This window comes from Rattus norvegicus, chromosome 10, assembly GCF_021556685.1.
Source record: "Rattus norvegicus strain SHRSP/BbbUtx chromosome 10, alternate assembly SHRSP_T2T, whole genome shotgun sequence".
In the NCBI taxonomy this organism is placed as follows: Eukaryota; Metazoa; Chordata; class Mammalia; order Rodentia; family Muridae; genus Rattus; species Rattus norvegicus.
The window spans coordinates 110,885,620-110,905,266 of NC_141543.1; the positions used below are offsets into that span (position 1 = coordinate 110,885,620).

A 19,647-nucleotide genomic window follows, 5' to 3' on the forward strand; every position below is an offset into this window, starting at 1 on the left:
CCAGCAGAAGGTGTGTCCCAGATAAAAGGGACTCGGTCTGGGACTTGCTTTGTCCCAGGTGACCTTGAACTCAGAGAACTCCTCGCCTTTAGCTCCTGGGATTCATAGCCACTTTGCCTCAAGATCTCCATACCAAGATCCAGGTCAGAAACTTGTATCTCCCAGCCTCAAGATCAGGATCACAGGTGAGCCTTCCAATTCTGGATTATAGTTCATTCCAGATAGAGTCAAGCTGACAACCAGGAATAGCCACTACAGGTGTGTTAATTACATGAACTGTAGGGGCTTTGGATCGCCAGACTTCAATACTTCAATAGCTGGCCCTTGGCAGTCAGCCCCGGGGGATGGGGGGAGGAACTGGCTGGATAAGGGAAGAGACCTCGATGGCTAGCTTTAGGAATGTAATCTAATGTTTTTGTAGCAAGGCAGCGGGAATGGGGAGAAGGGTAGGATTGCCAGAGCCAAGCTCAGCACATTTATGCTAGCCAGCATCCTTTCACCTTCCCTCACTGACTGGTCATCTTGGCTCTAATCATCCTGCACACACTGTGCTCCGACAAGCTGCCAGAGCTGCGGGCAATGTCCTCCCAGAACTTTCTCCTCTCCCAGCATGGGAGGGGGGATTGGTTTTAATTTCTTGGTGTACATTGTTTCAAAAGTCTGACAGCCAGACCGCACAAGTGCCTTACAGTAACCGGTCCCGAAAGAGTGTTCACAGCGGTACACTTACACAGGGTAGGCCAGTGCTCTACCCCTAGCTACATCCCTGCCTGCCAACTTTGGTTTCAACAGGTGTCCTAGGTTGGCCCTCAAACTGGCAATCCTCCTGCCTCTTCTTCCCGAGTGCTGGGATCACATGCCTGCCCCCACCACCCTGCGCTTATGGCTGGATGTAGGACCCTCGTCTTATACCAAATGCCTCGTGTCATTTACTGTTTCACGACTCCAGGTCTGGGCTGGTTTAATCTCCTGGAGCCTTTGCAATTGACGTCCTTGGGCTGCCATTCAAACACCTGCGCACGCTGTCGCCCTCAACCACTAGGGGGCGCAGCGAAAACTCTCGCCCGGACTCCGGCGCCTACGCAGGAGGTCGTGTCACGGGGTTCGCGCGGATGAGCCCCGCCCACAAACCACGTGACCCACGCTGCCCACTGAGCCCGGGGGTCTTCGGCCAGGAGAGTGTTTGCGCAGGTGAGCTGAGCGAGCTGTTGAAGGCTGTTTCAGGCCCCAGAGCCTCCGGAGGAACGGCCTCCTCCCGGCAGGCGGGGCCGGCCGACTATCGGCGAGTTCCTGCTGGGGAGAATCGAGCAGAGACACCCGGCATAGGTGAGACCCCCGACCCAGGCAGCCGCGGACAGTGTGACCTTAGTAAGGCAGCGGGCTCCGGCAAAGTCCTCCCGGATTCTAGCTCGTTCCCTCAGTGCCAGGCGGGCAAAGCTCTGTGTGTATGTGACGCAGGGGGAAACTGAGGCACAGAGAGACCGATAACCTTCACTTAGATCTCCCGTGTCTGCAAGGCTGGTTTTGGACTCGCCTGTGCCTGGTGGCGCAGCGGTCCAGCTGCTTTCCAGAAAGCAAGCTTGAGGTCACCAGGTCAGCTGTGGCCCCTGAGTTCAGTTACTTCCCATTTTTTCCTCTAAATTGTGTTTGAGAGAGAGCACCTCGGCTGCCTGGTCCCTGCTTCTGGGACTTTGTTCTGATGCGTGTGTCTCTCAGTGACACCCTGCGGCCTCCTTGAAGGGTCCTGGAAAATGCAGATTCCTATCCTGCCCAAAGGAGTCTGAGCCTGTGAGTGTCCTTAGGTGCTGAATCATGGTCAGTGTCACATATGTCTGGAAGGGCCAGCTCCAGCTGGGCCTTACCCTGTAGTAAAGACAGACTGTGTCTCTGGTCTTCGAGGCTGATCCACATACTGGATCTTTCTATTGCTCATCATGGTGGCTCATTATGGCCGCCGGGCACCTGAAAGACCAAGGCATGATTGGATGGTTGGAAACTGCAGCCTACGCAAGCACTCCAATTCCCACAAGATGCTGGAGATCATTCACCATGGTAACCGATTTCAGTCATGCCTACGTAACCGAAGGCCCACAGAACCGAACAGAGCTGGGTGTGATCTCCAAAGCCAGGAAGCCCAGTGTGTGGGAGATGGTGGCCGAAACCCAGGCCATCCTGGCTTCATAGCAAGTTAAGACAAGACCCGGTTACTGGAGACCCTATCTCAACACGGCAGCCAAATGGGTTCAGAGAGCATCCCAGTTGGTCAGCACATTTAAGTGCTGGGATCATGGGGGCCACTCCCAACCATTCTCCACCCATTTCTTCATTCTGGCCATTCTTGAGTTACAGCTTTCAAAACAAACCAACCAACCCGTAAATATAAGTGACGTGCGTTTCTGAGTTCTGTGAGACATTCTACTGAATTGTCGAACATGGGAGGGGGAAGGAGGGGACTGGTGGGGGCATGGGGGAGGAGCTCAGAACCACCAGGTCTGTAGGCAAGTCATCAGAGGTATGGTGGCAACCTGGGGCTTACAGCTGGCATCTAAGTGTGGCACAGCCCCAGCTGGGTCATAGTTCACAACCCCCCTCCTGGACCAGAGAACTGGGGAGCCACTAGCAGGAGAAAGTCACAGGAATTGTGGGTAAGATTAACTGTCAACCAGGAGCACCCTGATTCACCAATGGCCACGGTTGGTCCCCAAGTGACAGAATATTCACAGCTGGGCCTGGTGACACTGAGAACCTTCGTCTGTGCTGAGCCCTGCATCCAGAATTCATCTAGCTCCTACCCAAGCCCCATTTCCAGAAGTCCCACACCCCCACGTGCCTGCAGCTGGCAACCCCTGTGGCCCCTAGGCTCCTCACTCCAACTCCTTCTCCTCGGAGTTGGATTTGGGTGCAGTGGCTTGACAGCCTTCCCACTCACCCTCTTCTCTCACACGAAGTCCTCCTGATAAAGTTCTGGCTCCTTCTCACATATGTCTGTACCTGTGTTGTGGGGCCCCTGTCTGTGGTAAGCCCTCTGCCTCTGAGGAGTCTCCCATTGTCTCCTGTACCCGGCCTCTGTCTTCCTCACCGTTGCTCTGGGGGAGATACTCTGCGCCGCCTCCTTCCACCGACTGGCAGTGTGTGAGGGTGCTGCTTGAGAACACGTCCAGGGCCCTCTGACACCCACCCACACTGATACAGGCTGCTCCTCTCCCCAGGCCTTCAGAACTATTCATGCTGCCCTGGGCTTGGCTTTCACCATGAATATACGGAAGCCCCTCTGTTCCAACTCCGTGGTTGGGGCCTGCACCCTCGTCTCCTTGACTACGGCTGTCATCCTGGGTCACCTCATGCTCCGGGAGCTAATGCTACTCCCCCAGGATCTTCATGAGTCCTCCTCGGGACTGTGGAAGACTTACCGACCTCACCATCAGGAAAGTTACGAGCCAGCGCCCCTGCACATCCAGGAGCACGCCGAACAGCTAAGAGCAGTACCCACACAGTGTGATGTAACCCCCAACAGCCGCTTTGACTGTGCCCCCGACAAAGGCATCACCCAGGAGCAGTGCGAGGCCCGAGGCTGCTGCTGGGTCCCAGCAGGGCAGGTGCTGAATGGGCCAGTGATGGGGCAGCCCTGGTGTTTCTTCCCTCCCAGCTACCCAAGCTACCGGCTAGAGAACCTGAGCTCTACAGAGTCAGGGTACACAGCCACCCTGACCCGGACCAGTCCGACCTTCTTTCCAAAGGATGTGCTGACCTTACAGCTGGAGGTGCTGATGGAGACTGACAGCCGCCTCCACTTTATGGTGGGTACGGACATGGTAGAACATGGGTAAAGCTGGCTCAGACAGATAACTGTAACGAGGAGGGCCTGTGCAGAGACAGTCCCTGCAGACAGGCCAGGCCAGGCAGCGTGTAGGCGCGTGTGGATAGGTGACACATTTCCCAAGGATATGTGTGGTATGGCTGTGTGTGGATGCTTACTGGGACACCAGGTGGGGGGCAGAGTGGTGTTAGAGGCAGGCACAGGTGGGAGACAGGCCAGAAGACAGCCATCCTATAGAATGTCCCAGGTAGTGACTCCGGTGCTGACCACTTATAGACGCAGGGATTGTCATCTGTTCTGAGCTGCTGCCTCAGCGTCTATAGCACCTTGTTTCTGTGGAGGATGATTTTACGTTTTTAGTCTAAGGCTGTACTAAGTAAGACTGGGGACATCATTATGCCAGAAACTGTGGGAACTGGAGAGATGGCTCACTGGGTAAAGGTGCTTGCTGCATAAACAGTAGGACCTGAGTTCAGATCCCCCCACACAATGGTAGCCCCAGTGCTCAGGGGACAGAGACAAGCAGATCCGTGGAGCTCTCTGGCTGCCAGCCTAGCCATGCTGGAGAGTGATAAGACAAGTACCTCACCTCAGCCTCTGACTTCCACAGTTGTACACACATACACACACATGTGTATACCTCACACACGCACAGACGTGTGTATACCTAACATGTATACCTTGCATGCACAGAAACACGTAATACGCATACACACATGTATATTCCTCACACACATGTGCATACCTCACACACATGTGCATACCTCACACGTGCATGCGCACACACGTACACATATGAAATACCTCATACACAGGTAAGAAGACTAATAACTATTTGTGGGGGAAGGGAGTTGGCACACCCATTTAATCCCAGCACTTGGGAGGCAAAGGCAGGCGGATTTCTGAGAGTTCCAGGCCACTCCTGTCTACAAGGTAGAACTCCAGGACTACACAGAGAAAGCATGTCTCGAAAAACTGAAGTTCAGTGGTGGAGCATGTGCCTGACATGTGCAAGCTCTGATCCCCAACAGTGAGAAGGGGACCATCCCTGTAATCACAGCATTTAGGATGTCATGTGAGAGAATTTGTGGATCGCCCGTAATCATAGCAACACAGGAGAACTTCTGTGAGTGAAATGTCTGCCTGGGCTTCAGAGTGAGCTCCAGGTTTGCTCAGGCTAAGAGTGAGAACCTGCCTCAAAAATTAATTATTAATCAATTAATTAAAAAGATAAAGCAAGGGAGAAAAGAACACACACAGAACTATGTCTGCTCATCTGAAGTTCAGGTTTAGCGGATGTTCTGCCTTTAACACCCCCCCCCCCCAGGTCTCTTTCCCTCCAGTTACATAGTTGCTAAAACGGAGGCTCATAGTTACAGTCTCCATCCACCTGGGACCTGATGGACCATTCTGAAGCCACAAAGGGACGACAGTGAGGGAGGGAGCCATTGGGGAAGGGGACCTGGCTCTGGAAGGGCTTTGAGCACCACTGTCTAGTAACTGTCTTTTCAGCTACTTTATTGGGTTCTTTTCCCTACCACCACCCTTCTCCACCTCCTCTAGATAGGAAAGAAAGAAGATAAGAGGGGGGAAGGGGGCGTCAATCCCGTTTGACTATTCCTGCTGATTAAGGGGCATGGAGTTCCCTGTGGCAAGGCCAACCTTTGCAGTCAAGATCTCTCTCTTTGCCTTGTCTGTTTTCTCACAACCTCTTGACAACCACAGCAACAGCATGAAGAACAGCAGCCTCTCCAGGCTCTGGTGTTTTCTTACCATCTCAAGAGTCCCAAGAACTGGGGTTGGGGATTTAGCTCAGTGGTACAGCGCTTGCCTAGGAAGCGCAAGGCCCTGGGTTCGGTCCCCAGCTCCGAAAAAAAAAAAAAAAGAGTCCCAAGAATTCCAAATGTAAAAAAGAAAAACGTTCACATAACTTTAAGATTTATTTTATTATGTATACATCATTCCGCCTGCACGTTTGCCTGCAGGCCAGATCTTATTATAGGTGGTCAGGAGCCAACGTGTTGTTGCTGGGATTTGAACTCAGGACCTCTGAAAGACCTCTGAGCCATCTCTCTGCAACCCACGTAATTTTTGAAGAAGCCAAAATTCTCACCGTACTGTCTCCCCTCTCCTAGATCAAAGATCCCACTAGTAAGCGCTACGAAGTGCCCCTGGAGACCCCGCGTGTCCTGAGCCAGGCGCCATCCCCACTTTACAGTGTGGAGTTCTCAGAGGAGCCCTTTGGAGTGATCGTTCGCAGGAAGCTTGGTGGCCGAGTGCTGTGAGTTGGGTCCCCACCCAGAGTTAACGGGGACCCGGTGGCTCCTCGGGGTCAGAGCTTCTGCAATCAGCAAACCTGTCTGTCTCATCCCTGGCTCCCTGGTCAACCCAACCCTGCCTCCTTCTATCTTGTTTCCCATTGCTGTGGTAAACACCATGAGCAAAAGCTACATGGGGAAGAAAAGGTGTTTCACCTCACAGCTTCCAGGCCACACGCCCATCACTGCCAGGGCAGGAACTAAAGCAGAGGCCATGGAGGAGTGCTGCTTACTGCCTTGGTCCTTCCTCATGGGCTTGCTTAACTTAAGTTCTTATCCAACCCAGGACTACCAGCCCCTGGGTGGTACCACCCACAATGCGCTAGGCCCCACCCACAGTGTGCTAGGCTCCACCCACAGCGTGCTAGGCCCCACCCACAACGTGCTAGATTGCTTACAAGCCAATCTCAGGGAAGTACTTTCTCAACGGAGAGTCATTCCCGCTTCTAGATGGCTCTAGCTTGTATCACCAGGTCTTGGCTTGGTGCTTCTTCTTTGGGTCCCAGAGTTTCCCAGTGGCTTCCCAGTGAGGACTGATACCTCCCAGGAGAGATATGGCAGTGAGCAGAGATGACCCACCACAGAGATTGATCCACCCAAGTGCCAGGGGGACTAGGGAAAGACCCTGGTCCATCCACAATGGTGCCCCCTGAGGCAGCAAGAGTCCCTGCCATCAGCCTCTCTCATGCCTTGCGTTTCTCCAAGGTTCATGTGCCCCTAACAGGACCTCATATTTATAACACTGTGCCCTCTCATCTGGGGTGACATAGACGCCTTGAGCATGCCTGCTCTGGCTTTTCCCACTGTCTTCAGATACTGAGAGCCGTGGGGCTCTATGTGGCCTTTGTCCCAGGGTTAACCTAATGCAGAGCTGGTCACTCTGTCCCTCTACAGCCCTTCCCTCTGAAGGATTATCCTAGGTTTGTGTAGGTTCAGGGCCAAGGTAATCTGGCGCCTCCCCACAGGCTGAACACAACCGTGGCCCCCCTGTTCTTCGCTGACCAGTTCCTGCAGCTGTCCACCTCACTGCCCTCCCAGCACATCACAGGCCTGGGTGAGCACCTCAGTCCACTCATGCTCAGCACCGAATGGACTCGCATCACCCTCTGGAACCGGGATGTGGCACCCTCGGTAAGAGACCGGCTGTGGGTGGGAGTGTGGAGACTGGGGTCCTGGATACGAGGTGCTGTCTCTTGTCATCCCAGCAAGGTGTCAACCTCTATGGGTCACACCCTTTCTACCTGGCACTGGAGGACGGTGGCTTGGCTCACGGTGTCTTCTTGCTAAATAGCAATGCCATGGGTGAGTCACCAGACTGAGGGCTCACCCCAGTGGTCACTTCTGTGTGAGAACTTGAGGGTCTGCCTGCCCCAGAGTCTGCCTGTCTCCAAAGGAGACATGTGGAGAGATTCCCATCAACAGAGTCCGCATCCCCCTCATCCTCGGTACCTAAAGATGTCCCAGGTGGTCCTCCAGGCTCACCTGTTTCCATGTCCTTCAAACCTTGCTAAGTTGGGCTCAGTACAGCTACCCCAGACCCACCCTGCAGGCACCGCCCATGGATCACCCATCTGTGGGGGACTTGTTCCTGAGCCTAAATACTTCTCTCCAGATGTGGTCCTGCAGCCCAGCCCGGCCCTAACTTGGAGGTCAACAGGCGGAATCCTGGATGTTTATGTGTTCCTAGGCCCAGAGCCCAAGAGTGTTGTCCAACAATACCTGGATGTCGTGGGTAGGCCTGCCCCCTGCCCACTGAGCTCACACCCCTGGCCCCTTCTCCCTGCTCCTTGCCCCCAGTCCCTGCTCACTTGCAGTGCTGGTCTGCAGGATACCCCTTCATGCCTCCGTACTGGGGCCTGGGCTTCCACCTCTGCCGCTGGGGCTACTCCTCCACCGCCATCGTCCGACAGGTGGTGGAGAACATGACCAGGACGCACTTCCCCCTGGTGAGTAGAAGTCAGGGTGAGGGCAGCCCCAGCTTCTGTCCCCTTGGCTCCCGACCTCAGCTCCTGCTTCCACCCGCTGCTGCAGGACGTGCAGTGGAATGACCTGGACTACATGGACGCCCGGAGAGACTTCACTTTCAACCAGGACGGCTTTGCAGACTTCCCAGACATGGTGCACGAGCTCCACCAGGGTGGCCGGCGGTACATGATGATTGTGGTAAGCAGATTTGAATGCAGCTGGCGCTGCTGCTTCTGTGTAGCCTCCTCCCCCTGCCGGAGCAACTGCCCAGGGCGGTCTTTGATGTTGAAGAAGCATCTAGAAGTGTTGAGGCTTAATGTCTGCTGCCCAGGTTTCCCCAGACAGACCTATGAGCTCAGGGCTCCTTGGTCAGCAGGCGGGATCCACTACACTGCTCTAACTGCCATAAAGCCCGAGGCGGGGCCATAAAGAGCTGGTATTGGGCTGAGGACCTCGATGTGGTTCATGTATCTCCCCCTGCTCTCCTCAGACCAGCTGTGTCCATGCGAGAAGGAAACATACTTGCCCTGTGCCTGTCCCCACAGCGGGCGGGTCCAAGGAGACCAAACAGCCACTGCCTCCAGCTGTGGCAGGTACAGTGTTGTAAGGACCACAACTGCCTCTCCACCACCACAGAACAATGAATAACGAACAGTGCAGGCTGTGAGAGCCACCCAGACGTTAGGCAAAGCTCTCCACCACTGAGCTACACTGACAACTCTCTTTCCAGTTTTTATTCGAGACAGGGCCTCACTAGATTGCCCAGACAGGCAGGCCTTGAACTCATAACCCTCCCTCATACTCAGTTCAGGCAGCTGGGATGGTGAGCCTGTATCACAAGGCCCCAGGCAGTTTCTTTTTTCTTCTAGAGACAGGGACTCATCATGTAGCTCTGACCGGTCACTGTGTAGAGTAGACCAGGCCGGCCTCAAACTCGCAGACCCGCCTGCCTCTGTCTCCCAGCAGCTGGAATTAAAGGCGTGCACCACCATGCCTGGGTGCTTTAGTAAACGGGGGCTGGAAAGATGGCGGAGCAGTTGAAAGCACACTGTTCTTTTCTTTTCTTTTCTTTTCTTTTTTTTTTTTTTTTTTTCCGGAGCTGGGGACTGAACCCAGGGCCTTGCGCTTGCTAGGCAAGCGCTCTACCGCTGAGCTAAATCCCCAACCCCTAAGCACACTGTTCTTGAAGAGAAAGGGAGTTCGGTGCCTGGTACCCACACTAAGCCGCTCACTTGACATTTCAGCAGCTTCTTCTGGCTTCTGTGGGCCTGTGCGCGCGCGCGCGCGCACACACACACACACACACACACACACACACACACACACACAGATTAAAAGTAATAATAAGCTGGACAGTGTGGTGTCGCACACCTTTAATCGCAGCACTTGGAGGGCAGAGGCAGGCGGGTCTCTGACTTCTACACCAGCCTGATCTACAGAGAGAGGTTCCAGGACAGCCAGGGATAAATAGATAGATTAGATAGATAGATAGATAGATAGATAGATAGACAGACAGACAGACAGACAGACAGACAGACCGACCGACCCTATCTTTAAAAATTAATTAAAAATAAATAGTGCTGGAGAGATGGCTCAGTGGTTAAGAGCATGGACTGCTCTTCCAGAGGTCCTGAGTTCAAATCCCAGCAACCACACGGTGGCTCACAACCCTCTGTAGTGGGACCCGATGCCCTCTTCTGGTGTGTCTGAAGACAGCCACAGTGCACTCACATACATGAAATAATTTAAAAAATAAAGGGGCTGGGGATTTAGCTCAGTGGTAGAGCGCTTACCTAGGAAGCGCAAGGCCCTGGGTTCGGTCCCCAGCTCCGAAAAAAAGAACCAATAAATAAATAAATAAATAAATAAATAAATAAATAAATAAATAAATGGAGCAGATACAAGCGGCTCTTGTAACTCTGCAAAGCCGGAGGACATGAAGGTCATGCGACCAGACTCACCCCAGCTGCTTCCAGCAAACTCTTCACACTGGCAGGCCTACACCGTTTTCCGGGTACCGTGCCATCTCTGCCTCAGCCAGTTCCTCTCCTCCTGGGCTAGGGCTTCTACCTCTGCTGCTGGGGCTGCTCGTCCACCGGGGCTTCGGCACTAGCCTCCTCACTGTCCGCTTCTCTCCCCAGGACCCTGCCATCAGCAGTTCAGGCCCTGCTGGGAGTTACAGGCCCTATGATGAGGGTCTTCGGAGGGGCGTGTTCATCACCAATGAGACCGGGCAGCCATTGATTGGGAAGGTAGTGTGGGGGGTGGGAACTGTGGTCAAGGGGACAAGAGTAGCTATCTAGGGCAAGGGTTAGAAACTATCATGTCAGATAGAAACAGTGGGAGGGGTCCTCCCTGGGATGAACTCCTGTCAGTCACCTGAGATTTCCCTAAGTGGAGGGTGTCCTCTGGCATCATGAGCAGCTGGGCCCGGCTCAAGCTTAGCAGACCTCTCGTGAGGCCGTGAGGGAGGACGGAGGGTCTCCCTTGTCCTCCTTGTCCCTGGGGGCCTTCCGGGAGTTCTGAGTCCCAACCTTCCCATCCTAATGTGTCCCTGGCCGTGGGAGGAGCGAGGGCTTGTGTCTGATGGTCAGGACTCCAATGGGGCTCAACCTCTTCCCACGCTCTGGTTCCAAGACTCACCCGCCACACTGGCCTTATGTGTAGGGCTGGCCTTTGCTCTCCCAAGGCTGAAGCCCTCTATGCCCTGAGGCATTGTGGGAGAGACTTGTTTGACCTTGGGCTCGAGGCTCTCACTGACGTCTGTCATCATTGGCTTAGAGCGAGGCTGTTGCTCTGCTCAGGGCCTGAGGCCTGACAGGGCTTTGTCACAGCAGGATCTGTGTGAAAATTGGTTCTCCGCTCTGGGCTCTTGTTCAGGTTTGGCCTGGATCCACCGCCTTCCCTGATTTCACCAACCCTGAGACCCTCGACTGGTGGCAGGACATGGTGTCTGAGTTCCATGCCCAGGTGCCCTTCGATGGCATGTGGATCGTAAGTGTTGTCCCATCATCCCTCCATGGGTACACCACCAGCTTCTGGGGACCAGCCCAGCTCACATCTCTGCCTCTTCCAGGACATGAACGAACCGTCCAACTTCATCAGAGGCTCTCAGCAGGGCTGCCCTGACAATGAACTAGAGAACCCCCCCTATGTGCCCGGTGAGTCCCACTTGCCTGCCTGCCTGGAGTGGGGACAGTGCTGGAATTAGTCAGTGGGGGGGAAGAGAGCGCCCTCTTGTGGTTTGGAGGATGCAAAACTCTTGGTGGGCAGAGCAGCCTTAAGACAGAGAGAACCAGAGGTCCTACAGAATGACACAGACATTGTCACAGCACCTTAGGGGAAGGGGATTGGGCCCACACAAGCAGCCGCTTGGGATGAGTGGAGAGAAGGTAGCCCCAGCTTCAGGAAGCTCCGCCCCGGGCAGAGCCCAAGGAGGTGTCAATCAGAGCAAAGGGTGTGGGCAAAGGAGAGGGCACAGGGACCCCCTTGAGGGAGTTCCACCTAAAATGAGTCCTCCTCTCACCTAGGGGTGGTTGGCGGGGCCTTGCAGGCCGCCACCATCTGTGCCTCCAGCCACCAGTTCCTCTCTACACACTACAACCTCCACAACCTATACGGCCTCACTGAAGCGATTGCCTCCAGCAGGTGAGGCCCCGCCCTCTACAGCCAACTAGCCTGCCCAGCATTCACAGTGGGGTTGAGAGGGGCTGGCTCAAGTCAGGGTCACTGGGGCAGGGCTGTCTGCACCTGACATACTTTAAAGATGGCCTCTCTTTCGCGTTTATTCTGTACTGCTTCACTGGCCCTGATCCCCTTGCTGCTGCCCCCACCCCCATGCTCTGTTCAAGCACACAGGGGTCTGTATTACCTAGGCGAACCCAGGTCTCTGTGTTCCCATCCCACTCAGGGCCCTAGTCAAGACTCGGGGAACACGACCCTTTGTGATCTCCCGCTCAACCTTTGCGGGCCACGGCCGGTATGCCGGTCACTGGACAGGGGACGTGTGGAGCTCTTGGGAGCATCTTGCGTACTCTGTGCCAGGTGAGCGCAAGCTGCCTGAAGGGCTCTGGGGTTCTCTCTGGGGGGGAACTCTGGGTGCTGGGTGCTCAGCACTGCAGATAGTCTTGTGATAGCTTGGGGACATGCGTCATCTCGTGTGGCACGTGAAGTCTGCTGGTCCCTGCTCAGCCTGTGTCAGCAGCTCACCTGTGCGGTGGGGCTCACCTGCGGCACCTTCTCAGGATCCCTGTGTCCGTTTCACCCTGACCACTGCTTGAAAAGCCCTCAGATTCTCATCAGAGACCAGTTGTTCTCTGCTCACCCCATCCTGAGATACAGGCCACCCGCTCTGCTTGCCTTTTGGGGTGGGGGGTTGGTTTTTTTTTTTGAAGACAGGGTCTCTCTCTGTGTAGCCCAGGCTGTCCTGGAACTGGCTTTACAGACCAGGGGTGGCCTCACATTCACAGAGACCTGCCTGCCTCTGCATCCCTAGTGCTGGGATTAAAGGCGTTTGCAACCACCGCCCAGCTGCCTGCTCTCCTTGCAAAAAGGGGTTTGGTTTTTGTCCCAAGAACTTTGATGCCATTGGCTCACGAGAGGTCAGAAAAACCAGGAGCCATGGAGAACAGACTAGGGAAGGAGGGAAAGCCAGAGCTCTACGTGGGCAGCTAAGGGGCATGACTAAGAGTCTGGAACCTTCTAACATCTGGAAGACAGGCTTCTATGTACGATTCGCTCACAGACCTATGAAGGACCCCAGCTAGCTGAGCTGTCCCAGGTGGAGCTGGCTACCTCTGCTTCGTGGGCTGCAGCTCACTCTATGCAGGCCTAGTGGGCCAGGAGCCAGACTCAGAGAAGCCTTGCAGAGCTGAGTCTGATCTTTCTCCTTCCCTTTGGGGCTCAGGGCCCTTAATGTCTTGAGGCTGCCATAGCTTAGGGCAGCTTTCTAGAGACTTAAATGTTCCAGGAATCCATGTGTCAACAGTGACCGGAGACCATAGGTCTACGGCCAAGGAGTGGCAGGCCATACCCCCTTTCCCCGAGGTGTTGCTTAGTGCCCCTCACAGCCTTGGGGACCCTTCATTCTGCTCTGGGTCCTCTGGGCATTGCTTCTGGGTTCATCTCTCTTTGCAGGGCCCTCTTCCCATGTGACTTTTATTGTCACATGGCGTTTTCCTCAGGACCACACCAACCCCTTGAGCTTAGTGCCATTACATTTGAAGAGCTCCTGTTTCCAAACGAGGTCACGGTCACACATCCTGCACCTCAGTATATCAGACTCTGGGCTGCCCTGCTGGCCCCGTGTATTAGGACTGGTGGAAGGCACTCTGGGCTCTTGCCCATCAGGCAAGGATGGCGAGGCTAGGTTCGACCTGCCCAGCTACTGTCTTGGTAACCTGGCACCACTCTGCCTCTCTCTGTTCAGAAATCCTGCAGTTTAACCTGCTGGGCGTGCCCCTGGTCGGGGCAGACATCTGCGGCTTCCAGGGAAACACGACAGAAGAGCTGTGTGTGCGCTGGACCCAGTTGGGGGCCTTCTACCCCTTCATGCGGAACCACAATGACCTGAATAGCTTGGTAGGGTGGGGTTGCAGGGGAGTCCCCACCCACTAAGACCCTGTCCTGGTGAATCCCATACCTGCTGGAAGAGTCAGTCCTTGTGGCTGGTCAAGGAGCTGTGGGTTCTTGGCAAGGCCTCTCACCTTAGTGTTGTTACTAAGACATTTCTGTTCTGGTGTGCTGTCCTGCCACCATGACCAAAAGCAGCTTGGACAGAAAGGTTTTATTTCATCTTTGTCCCTCTCACAGTCTGTTGTGAAGGGAAGTCAGGGCAGGAACTAAAGCAGAGACCACGAGGAACACTTGCTCCTCACAGCTCTCAGGACCCCCTGCCCAGGGGTTACCACCCATGATGGCCTGGGCTCTCCTACATCAATCATTAAATAAGAAAATGCTCCCCCAACCCTGCCTTAAAGGCCAGTCTGGTGGGGGCATTTTTCTCAAGTGAGGTTCCCTTCTCCCAGATGAAGCCAGCCCGTGTCAAGTTGGCAAAATGCTGAACAGCTCCCCCTTTACCCTGTCTGCCCCCACAGCCTCAGGAGCCGTACAGGTTCAGCGAGACGGCACAGCAGGCCATGAGGAAGGCCTTCACCTTGCGCTATGCCCTTCTACCCTACCTGTATACACTCTTCCACGGCGCCCACGTCAAAGGGGACACGGTGGCCCGGCCCCTCTTCCTGGAGTGAGTCACCCGGGTCAGGAATGACAGCCCACTCATGTCCCTGGGAGAACTGACCAGAAGGCATCCGGTGCCAGAGAATCCCCTCCTGCTGTGGGTGTTCTTACAACCCAAGCAGGCCGCAGCTGAGTGCGATGTGCTCTCAGGCCTCTAGACCTCAGCTCAGCTGGGACATCTGGAGAATGGAAAACTGTATGGGGTACCAACCAGGCTTGCCAGCTGACAGCTTTGATGAAACAGACATGACTATCTGGGGATGGCTTAAGAGAGAAGGACAAACAAGAGATGTCCCATCTGTGTCCCCAGACAGGACTCTGCTTAGGATAGGAGGCATCTCCAGTGGGCAGGCAGGAGGTGGTTCTAGAAAGCAACATTCTCTTGTAACACGCATGCACGCACACACGCATGCACACATTCCAGACAGGCTAAATGGTTAAGTAGAATTAGGCTGGAAATGGCTTAGTTGACATAGCACTTGCCTTAGAAGCATGAGAAATCAAGTTGGATCCCCCCCAGTACTCTAAGAAGCTGGGCTTGTGGCCTGTGGCCATGGTGGCACTCAGGAGGCAGAAGCAGGTGGATCTCTGCCAGTTTGAGGCCAGCCCTGTCTACAGAGAAAACCCTGGCTCAAACAACAGCCAACCAAACCTGGGCATGGTGGCTCTTGCTTATTTAGGTCCAGCAAGCATGGGGGATATCCTTGAGACTTCACTGGCTACTGGCCAGTCATCCTGGCCTTATCACCTCATTGAGACCCTGTCTCCAAATCCACATAGATGCACAGTCATGTGCACTTACACATGCACGCGCGCACACACACACACACACACACACACACACACATACATGCATGCACACATGCAAGCCTCCACGGGAATGAACGTAACCAAGGCTGTCAAAGACTCAGCAGGGGCTCAGCGTGAGCGTTCCATGCAGATGCGTGAGGACACAGCTGTGCACACTGAGGGTATTTTTGGCTCCCTGATGGAAGCCTTAATTCCACAAACGGAGTTCTCTGAAAAGTATGGTGATCAGTCATGCCCCTAGCACTGTGACCTTGCCTCATGGTCAGAGCAGAGCCCAGGAGTATGAGGTAGGAGACGTGGGGGTCTGCCAGGTGTTCACAGTGGCTACCACGAGAGGACAGCTGGGGTCTGTCTGGTGTTATGTAGTGGCTGTTGGTCAGTGAGATTGTGGGGAATGTTTCCTGGTCATTGATGCTCTCTTTTCTGCGTTTTGTGGACCGTTGACTGGATGGATGGCATCACCATTTTGAGATCCAGGAAACTTTTGAGATTTAGGAAACAGTGAGCAAAGCCAGAGACTCCGTATTCCTTCATGCCTGAGCTTGGAGAGTCAGCAAAGAACTGCTCTGTGCTCCAGCACGAGTATCCCAGATCCTCTGGTTCCTGGGGTTTCTCAGAGGCCTTGACTTCCCACCGGTCCCTGCAGCTGAGCAGCTGATGTCAGAGCCCCAGTCTCCAGGCCCTCACCCCTGTCTCTTCTGTGAAGGTTCCCTGAGGATCCCAGCACCTGGTCTGTGGACCGCCAGCTCTTGTGGGGGCCGGCCCTGCTTGTCACACCTGTGCTTGAACCTGGGAAAACTGACGTGACAGGCTACTTCCCCAAGGGCATGTGGTACAACCTGCAGATGGTGAGTCCCGAGGTCCCTCCCTCATACACAGGGGTGGTGGGGACTAGAGTGGCCACGCCCTCCTGGCCTGTCAGTGACAGCAGCTCCTGAACGGCCTGGCTCTGAAATCCCAGCCGCATGCTAAATGCTCATCTGCGGATCTCTTTCATACCAGCTCTTAGCTGTAACCCCCACTTCTAGATGAGGAAATTAACTCGGAGTAGGTAGCCCCCAGGGCCCCACAGCCACTGAGGCTGAGCTGAGCCAGACATTGCCTGCTCAGTCCAACTCCGAGTCCATCTCTGGGGTCACAGCCCACCACACACAGCCTTGAGGTACACGAGTGCATGGCTCTGAGTGCCAGCACGGGAGCTTGGGTGCTACCTGGGACCCTTCTGACGTGACCCCTTCCTCCAGGTACCTGTGGAGACCCTTGGTAGCCTCCCTTCTTCGTCACCAGCCTCGTCTTTCAGATCTATTGTCCACAGCAAGGGTCAGTGGCTGACACTGGAAGCCCCCCTGGATACCATCAACGTGCACCTCAGGGCGGGGTACATCATACCACTGCAGGTACCCAGACCAGCAGCTCTATGGCCTCAGGAAGGACTGGGGGAGACGAGGGGGGTGGGCAGGGAACTGGCCCAGGGTGCAGTCTGATTTCCCGAGCTGGAGCTATGTCAGGAAAAGCCCCTGACAGGGAGGCACTGAAAAGAACACACTTGGGTCTACCCAGCACTAGGCCAAGGTAGTCATCAACCATACACGTCCTGGAAGTCTCCAGGGTTAGAGGTATGACATGTGCACCCCATACACACACCCTCTTCCCAGGGTCCCAGCCTCACAACCACAGAGTCCCGAAAGCAGCCCATGGCCCTGGCTGTGGCGTTAACTGAAAGCGGCGAGGCCTCTGGGGAGCTGTTTTGGGACGACGGGGAGAGCCTCGGGGTTCTGGAGCGTGGGGCCTACACACTGGTCACCTTCTCAGCCAAGAATGTGAGTCACGGGGCCTGCCCAGGCTGGTGGAATGAAACATGGTGGGGGGGGGTTGTCTTGCCCTGGTGGAGGGAGGGACTGGGCCAGAGTACTCAGTGGTCAGCATGTCCCTTCTGTCTGCACAGAGGAGACCTCCTGTGAATGCTTTAGTGAGTCTCCATTCTCAATAAATGTCACAGTCCAATGGTCCCTTTACATTTTTTAATTTTTATTTTATTATTTTTTCTTTTGCTCTTCATGTCACCAGAATACCATTGTAAACAAGTTAGTGCACGTGACCAAGGAGGGAGGTGAACTGCAACTGAGGGAGGTGACCATCTTGGGAGTGACCACAGCTCCCACCCAGGTCCTTTCCAATGGCATCCCTGTCTCCAATTTCACCTACAGCCCGGACGACAAGGTAAGAGGGCAGGCTGGGGGTCGGGGATCGGGCATGAGCAAAGGGGGTGCCCTTGGTGCAGCCATCATTGGGCACGCTCCTGGGAGGGAGACAAGGCTCTCAGACCTCACAGAGTAGAATGGGCCAAGTGGGACCTCACCCCTCGCCATGTCTGTGATAGGGCGCGGAGGCTATGAGCTGCTGAACAGAACCTTGCTCCCGACGGAATCCAATGCTGATTCTGCCGCACGGGTCCCTCTACCTCGGACAGGGATGGCCTGGTGTCTGCTCATCGCCAACCTGCCTGTCTCCAGAGCATCTAGGGAGGGAACTACTTACCATTGATGCTTCTTTCTGTCTTCCAGACCCTGTCCATCCCTGTCTCACTGCTGATGGGAGAGCGGTTTCAAATCGATTGGTCCTAGGAGACTTTACAGAGGCCCCCCTAGAGGCCATGCGAGTTTGAGCTCGCTCTGGCTGGTGGCTCCTGTGAGGACCTGCGTCCTGCTCTCCTGACACACCTTTGAGCTTTCCCATTGTGTTGCTGCATGCACCCCTGAAGCTCTGTGTGGTTAGGAGGAGAGTGAGGCTTGCCTCGCCTGCCCTACCCCAGCTGTCTGTCCCTCGCCTCCCACTAGAGAATGTGGAGCTCGGCGTGGGGACGTCGTGTCTGCACCAACATCAGGCTGCACAGCCACTGAGACTTGAGAAACTTACTGTGAAGTGTACTTAATTTTAATAAAAAATTGTTTGGAAGCAGCTCTCGCATCACCTCATGTCTTCATATCACCTTCGAGTCACATCCCCAACCACCCTCAGGTCCCCATGACAGCCTCAGGTCCCCATGACACCACACCCTGGTCCCCCATGTCACCCTCTGGACCCCATGATACCCTCAGGTCCCCATGTCACCTCAGGTCTCCATGACACCCCCTGGTTCCCATGTCCCCTCAAGTCCCCATGTCACCCTCTGGACCCCATGATACCCTCAGGTCCCCTATGTCCCCTCAGGTCCCCATGTCCCCTCAGTTCACCATGTCACCCTCAGGTCCCCATGTCACCTCAGGTTTGCTTGTCCCCTGTTCTAGCACTCCCCATCTGAGTTAGCAAGAGAATATTGTGGCAGGGAGGCATTGGTGGAGGTGACATGCCAGGGCAGTGAGAACTTCTGGAGGGGGCTTCTGGAGGCCTGAGCCCTTAGGCCCAGGCAGAAATCTGTAATCCTGGCAAACCCAGAAAAAAGAAAGGAGTTTTATGTCTGTCATGAGCGGGTATGTCACTCAGATGCCAAATTTGTCTCTAGGGTTGGTAGGCTGAGAGGATCAGCAGCTAACCCACTCCTGTGATCTCCAGAAAACCAAGAAACAAAGGCATGGGGACTCTGGTGCCTACTCGTCTGACTGGATCAACTGTTCCACCTCTCCTCCCTGCCTTGGGGTACCAGAAAGCAGGGACACTCGGGTGGATCTCATTTTCCTCCACCACATGGAGGGGTGGACAGGCACAGGCAGGCTCCCCAAGTGTCCTGAGAGAACAGGAGGGATGGAAATGGGAACTGGTGCCTCCCAAGCAGCAGCTCCTGCAGCCCAAGTGGCCATGGACGTGCTGCCCCTGGCACCCTGCTAGCCTCATCAAAGAGGCCTGAGAGGGGAGCTTTCCTGGAAGGGATGGGGTGGAGGTGAGGTGAGGGGTACTCCCATTGGCTGAAGCCTGAGGTCTGCTCCCACAGTGGTCTGCACTGCATAACCATAGTGTGAGACAAGGCACATGCCTGAGGTAGCTTTAGCACCCCATCTGAAGTAGAGATGTCCAAAGCCTAGGACTTCAGCACCTGTCCCTTACGGTGGCTGAAGGCAGCAAGGGGCCTTTGCACAGTCCTGTCCCCTCCCAGCTGTTACATGACTTAGTATCAGTGTCCCTTTTCCTAGCTAGAGGGTCAGATCAAGTTTGGGACAGGAGAAATACACAGCCACTTTAACCTGTCAGAGAAACCAGTCAAAGGCTGTTGTTGTTCAGTTCACACCTTCTAGAATGACAGGGTCCATCTGTGTGTCAGTTAGCAACTGACTCATCCATGTCATCGATGACTGTTCTTGACTGTTCTGCCGGTTTCCCATTTTTCTCATTCTGACACTTCTGAGAGGGAGGCTCATTAAGGTTCCAGAAGCTCCTTAAACACAAGGTTTATAGGGTCTCCCCAAGTTACGCAGCAATGACAGACACCCAAGAGGAAACTACAACTGGCTGAGCTGTTTTTATACAATGCTGACTTACTATCAGTGGCACAACTCATTACGACAG

The 19,647-nt window shown here is 54.7% G+C and overlaps 1 protein-coding gene across 2 annotated transcripts; it reads left to right on the forward strand.

The window, feature by feature from the left end:
- The first annotated feature begins 1,141 nt into the window (after positions 1-1,141).
- Gaa (alpha glucosidase) lies at positions 1,142-18,105 on the forward strand. Of its 2 annotated transcripts, none has more exons than XM_087573499.1 (20): positions 1,142-1,191; positions 3,210-3,797; positions 5,953-6,098; positions 7,101-7,266; positions 7,341-7,437; positions 7,748-7,867; positions 7,963-8,081; positions 8,167-8,298; positions 10,242-10,352; positions 10,981-11,094; positions 11,177-11,261; positions 11,631-11,748; positions 12,011-12,144; positions 13,529-13,680; positions 14,196-14,344; positions 15,854-15,995; positions 16,392-16,544; positions 16,803-16,967; positions 17,215-17,367; positions 17,712-18,105. In XM_087573499.1, exons 2-20 carry the CDS (start codon positions 3,252-3,254, stop codon positions 17,769-17,771), a joined length of 2,862 nt encoding a protein of 953 aa, XP_087429625.1. In that variant the 5' UTR covers positions 1,142-1,191; positions 3,210-3,251; the 3' UTR covers positions 17,772-18,105.
- The last annotated feature ends 1,542 nt before the right edge of the window (positions 18,106-19,647 follow it).

Excerpts from the sequence above, each read along its gene's own strand:
- Gaa (XM_087573499.1), top strand. The coding sequence starts at position 3,252 with ATGAATATACGGAAGCCCCTCTGTTCCAACTCCGTGGTTGGGGCCTGC. Across the intron at positions 15,996-16,391 it reads TGTGGTACAACCTGCAGATG|GTACCTGTGGAGACCCTTGG; the intron begins GTGAGTCCCGAG and ends CCCTTCCTCCAG. Across the intron at positions 16,968-17,214 it reads TCACCTTCTCAGCCAAGAAT|AATACCATTGTAAACAAGTT; the intron begins GTGAGTCACGGG and ends TCATGTCACCAG.